This window comes from Zingiber officinale, chromosome 6A, assembly GCF_018446385.1.
Source record: "Zingiber officinale cultivar Zhangliang chromosome 6A, Zo_v1.1, whole genome shotgun sequence".
NCBI classification, from domain to species: Eukaryota; Viridiplantae; Streptophyta; class Magnoliopsida; order Zingiberales; family Zingiberaceae; genus Zingiber; species Zingiber officinale.
In genome coordinates, this window is record NC_055997.1 from 92,447,407 (window position 1) to 92,452,613 (window position 5,207).

Sequence of the window (5,207 nt, forward strand, 5' to 3'; positions counted from 1 at the left end):
GAAAGCGATCAACGATTATAGGCCTTGGAGTAAGAGTCATCACAAGCTTCGAACTAAGTAAAAGAAATTGTGTTAGCGATTGCTTTTATTTCTTTCTTTATTCCGCTGCGTTATTTTGAATTTTCCAAAACGAATGAATTAGCCACGAATGTTATTCATCCTCCTCTCATCTAGCACGTTACGATCCTACAATTGCTCCTTCTGGCTACGCTATGCTCCGCTGTATCTCAGCCCGCTCGGCCATCTGCTGGCCCGCTTGGCCACATGATGCTCCGTCGTTCGCTATAGTTCGCTCGGCCATATGCTGGCCCGTCGTCCGCTCAGTTTTATGCTGGCCTGTGGTGCACTCGACCATGTACTGAACCCCGCCCCGTCTTCCACTGGCCATAGACTGGTCCGTGCCCTTCACGTCTTCGGATATTCATGACTTTCACCTCTTTTAAGTGGGACCGCTATCATTTACGGATCAATATCATAAAATGAAAATGTTAACATATTGGGCTCATTTTATACTGAAATATGATTGATTTAAAAGACACCGACGGGATTGCAGATTTCAACAAAGACGAACACATGGGAAGACTTGGAAAAGTAATCAATAGAAAACATTGAATCGTATGCACATTTTATATATATATATATATATATATATATATATATATATATATATATATATATTTTAAATCACCATCGGGATTGCAGATTTCAACAAAGACGAACACATGGAAAGACTTGGAAAAGTAATCAATAGAAAATATTGAATCATATGCACATTATTTATATATATATATTAAACAATAAATTCTTTAATTGCAATCCCCCTTCAAGGAAAGCTAGTTTGCAGGATTCGATGAAGGCTATGCCTCCGCAGTCGTTCTACTTCTCTTTGATGCTTTGTGGGCTTATGAGCCTTGCTTTTTCTTTCAAAGAAGCAGCAGTAGCAACACCTACAATTGGCTGCTCCTGCTCGGAAGTGGAACGGGACGCCCTGCTCGCCTTCAAAGCCAACGTCAAAGATCCTTCCCACCGTTTGGCTTCGTGGTCTCCACGAATAGACTGCTGCAAATGGAGTGGCGTCGTATGCAGAAGTAGCAAGGCCAACAACGCAACTTTGTTCCAAGTCCAGCATGTGGTGGAGCTCAACCTTTCAAATGTCGATTATAAGCATACTCTGCGAGGTGAGATACTGAGTCCTTCTTTGTTGAACCTGACTCAGTTACAGCTGTTGGATCTAAGTGGGAACGACTTCGAAGGCACTCCAATCCCCCATTTTATTGGCTCTTTTCAGAAGCTCAAGTATCTTGAGCTTTCTGGGTCCAATTTTTCTGGAGTGATTCCATCTCAACTTGGCAATCTGTCGAGCCTTTATCATCTTGGACTGCAGTCAACATTCGTTTGGATTGGCTCTCAGATCTTTCCTCTTTGTCCTACCTCGACATGTCTGGTGTGAATCTCAGCACAGTCTCACAAAATTGGTTGTCGGTGGTCAACATGCTCCCTTCCCTACGAGAACTCTATTTGCATATTTGTGGTCTTACTTACATCCCTTCTTCATTTAATTTTCATCTCAACCTCACTTCTCTCATAACTCTTGGACTTGGTGGCAATAACTTCAACTCCACTTTGCCTAATTGGTTATGGAACCTCACCGAAATGTCAACTCTTCATTTTTATTCTAGTTCTCTTTTTGGTCCCATACCTATGGAAATTGGGAACTTGACTAGTCTAATTAGTCTGAGCCTTTCTTTTAACTCACTTTCAGGTTCTATACCTATTGAACTTGGGAACTTGACTAGTCTAATTAGTCTGGACCTTTCTATTAATTCACTTTCAGGTCCTATACCTATTGAACTTGGGAACTTGACTAGTCTAGAAAAACTCGATCTTTCTTATAATCTACTTTCGGGTTCTATACCTACTGAAATTGGGAATTTGACTAGTCTAATAAGTCTTGACCTTTATTTGAATTCACTTTCAGGTTTTATACCTACTGAGATTGGGAATTTGATTAGTCTAACAAGTCTCTGGCTTTTTGGTAATTTACTTTCCGGTTCTATACCTACTCAAATTGGGAGCTTGACTAGTCTAACAAATTTGGAACTTTCTAGTAATTCACTTTCGGGTCTCATACCTACTGACATTGGGAACTTAACTAATCTAATAAGCATTGACCTTTCTATGAATGCACTTTCGGGCCCCATACCTAGTGAGATTTCGAAGCTTTCCAATTTAAAGAGTCTACGTCTCTCTTATAACTCTTTAGTGAGTGTAGTCTCAGAACTCCATCTTGCAAACCTAACCAACTTAACGGGTTTAGCTTTAGGGGAAAACTCTCGTATTACCATTTCAGTAGATTATGACTGGGTCCCTCCTTTTCAACTAATCAGCATTGATTTGGCCTCTTGTATAGTGGGCCCTAGATTTCCAGGATGGCTTCGCTCACAGAAATCCATGTTGGAGTTGAGTTTGTCGAATACAAGCATTGAGGACAAGTTGCCTAATTGGTTTTGGAATATTTCATCTGCCACCATTGGGATTATTGATCTTTCTCGTAACAAATTTAGTGGCGCTTTGCCCTCATCCTTAGAGGGCATGCCAACACTTGAAATTTTGATTCTAAGTTATAATAAATTGGAAGGACTTGTTCCTCGTTGGCCAATTCAAATCAATATGCTAGAACTATCTTTCAATAACTTTTCAGGGCCATTACCATCAATATCCTTTTATTTTTCTTCATTGCAAAGCTCAATTCATTTTGGATTTGAGTTAATGCTGTCAAATAATCAGATTAATGGGAGCATACCATCTTATATTTGTAATTTGAAACTACGTGGTAGTTTGGATTTATCCAATAATCAATTATCTGGTGAGATTCCCAAGTGTTGGCAGGTGGAAGCAGCTAGGAGCCTTTATTTTGTTCACTTGGGAAACAACAAACTCAGCGGGGAGATTCCGAGGTCCCTTGGAAACTTGATTGGCCTACGATCTTTGCATTTGAACAATAATAATCTCAGTGGACATCTTCCACCATCACTGCAAAATTGCCACGAGCTAGTTGTTCTTGATCTTGCTGATAATAAATTTTCAGGAAGAATACCTGCATGGATTGGACAAAGCTTGCTACAATTGACTATTCTCAGATTGAGATCAAATGATTTATTTGGCGTTATTCCTCCGAATCTGGGAGAATTAAAGAATCTTCAAATTATTGACCTTGCCAATAATAATTTATGGGAAATACCATATTCCTTTGGCCATTTCAATGCAATAACATCAACATCAAGAGCCATGGATTGGATAAATTCACCCGAAGACAGGTTGGATGGTTTTGAATATGGAGAAAATGATAGTATATCAATTATCACCAAGGGAATTGAATATTACTTTTCATCAACTCTGTATTTGGTGAAGAGTATAGATCTTTCCAATAATGGTCTTACAGGTGAGATCCCCATAACACTAGGATCTCTAGCCGGACTTCAAACATTGAATTTATCGAGGAACAATCTAAGGGGTAAGATTCCATGTACTATTAGTGGAATGAAATCATTGGAAACTTTGGATTTATCATTCAACAATCTATCTGATGTTATTCCTCAAAGTTTGTCAGCATTAACAGCTCTAAGCCATTTGAACCTTTCTTACAATAATTTATCGGGAAAAATTCCCTTGGGAAATCAACTTCAGACACTGGAAGATGCATCAATTTACAAAGGAAATATCTATCTATGCGGAGATGTCATCCAAAATATTTGTTCTGATTATAAGAGAAATAATTTGACAGTTGAAGGGTATCAAAGCAATACATTATGGTTACCATTTTATCTTGGTATCTTTGCAGGATATGTTACTGGATTATGGTGTCTGTTTATCATCTTATTATTCAAGAAAGAATGGAGGAACATCTATTTTCGAATGATGGATAAAATGTATGACAAAGTTTACATAGCAATTAAGATGAGGATGAATATATTCAGTACTAGCTAGCTAAGATGAGTAGCTCATGCATGTACCATTGATAAATTACGAGAAGGATAATGAGTTATGTTTGTTAAAGAAATATTGGAGAACAATCAAATATCAATGACATTTATGATTTATTATTATTAATTATTTTAATCTTTAAATTTTAGAAGGACAATATTAGCCTCAACTCTTTCATTTAAAGTTTGAATTTTATTCGATTTTGAAAACAAATGATAGAAGTTGAGTTTCCTATGGAGCGTAGATAGGTTACCCACTTTGGAAATATTTTGATTTGGGAATTTGAGATTATATATGATCTATTCAAAATAAATTATTGGAAAAATTTGATCACCTCGTTGAGCTAATTTGAATTATTTTAGGAGTGGAATTACTGGTTTATCCATCACATGAACATCTTGAGGCTTCATATGTGCCTATGAACCTGATTGGTAATGGATAAGTAGATTGGTTACGTTCTACAACATGCATTTTATCCAAGTCGTAGATATCAAATATGAGATCAAAGTCTTCTGCGGCTTGTAGATTTTCTCCTCTTCTTTATATATGTCCTACAAGTAGTGGTGATTGGTCTTATAAGCAATGACATCAACACTATTATATTTCACTTTCATGTGATGTAGAATATGAGATCAAAGTCTTCTGTAGTTTGTTGATCTTGTTCTCTTCAATGTCAAGTCGTGGTGGCCCTTGATCAAGGGCGTAGCCACCCGGCCAGGGTGGACTCCAATAATCTTTCAAGGGAAGAAGATGTAGAACTTGAATCCTCTTCGATAGAGGGTTCTTTAATACCACCCAGAGTGAGTTTCATCTTCCTGCTAAAACAAGACATGATCATAAAAGAGCTATAATGTGGACCAAAGGCAAGGTAACGTGAAAGGGTCTGTTAGGTTAATAGTCGATTTATAGGGAAAAAGGCTCTAGCAACCCCAACTCTTGATAAAGACAAGTCAAACAGGAGTGTCTTTTCAATAACCATGGGTCATCAAAAGACTCACTACAACTTAATACATTAACACCTGGGAAAAGATAAGATCCTACGACAGATAGTAAAGACAAGGATAACCAACCGTCGGACATTGAATTCTTTCCTGCACCTAAGGTACAAAAGCTGCAACAACGTGCCACAGCTTAAAATGTTTCAATCGAAAATATTACTAGCCCTATAGTACCTACATACTGATAAAAAAAATTAATAATATGCAACATTATTCAAGCTAGAA

The 5,207-nt window shown here is 37.6% G+C and overlaps 1 protein-coding gene across 2 annotated transcripts; it reads left to right on the forward strand.

Moving 5' to 3' along the window:
* The first annotated feature begins 823 nt into the window (after positions 1-823).
* Positions 824-4,079, forward strand: LOC121996940 (polygalacturonase inhibitor 1-like). 2 transcript variants are annotated; one of them, XM_042551109.1, is made up of 2 exons: positions 824-1,178; positions 3,842-4,079. In XM_042551109.1, exons 1-2 carry the CDS (start codon positions 851-853, stop codon positions 3,985-3,987), a joined length of 474 nt encoding a protein of 157 aa, XP_042407043.1. In that variant the 5' UTR covers positions 824-850; the 3' UTR covers positions 3,988-4,079. The 2 variants fall into 2 exon arrangements, with proteins under 2 accessions (XP_042407043.1, XP_042407044.1); XM_042551110.1 differs by lacking the exon at positions 3,842-4,079 and adding an exon at positions 2,890-3,027.
* The last annotated feature ends 1,128 nt before the right edge of the window (positions 4,080-5,207 follow it).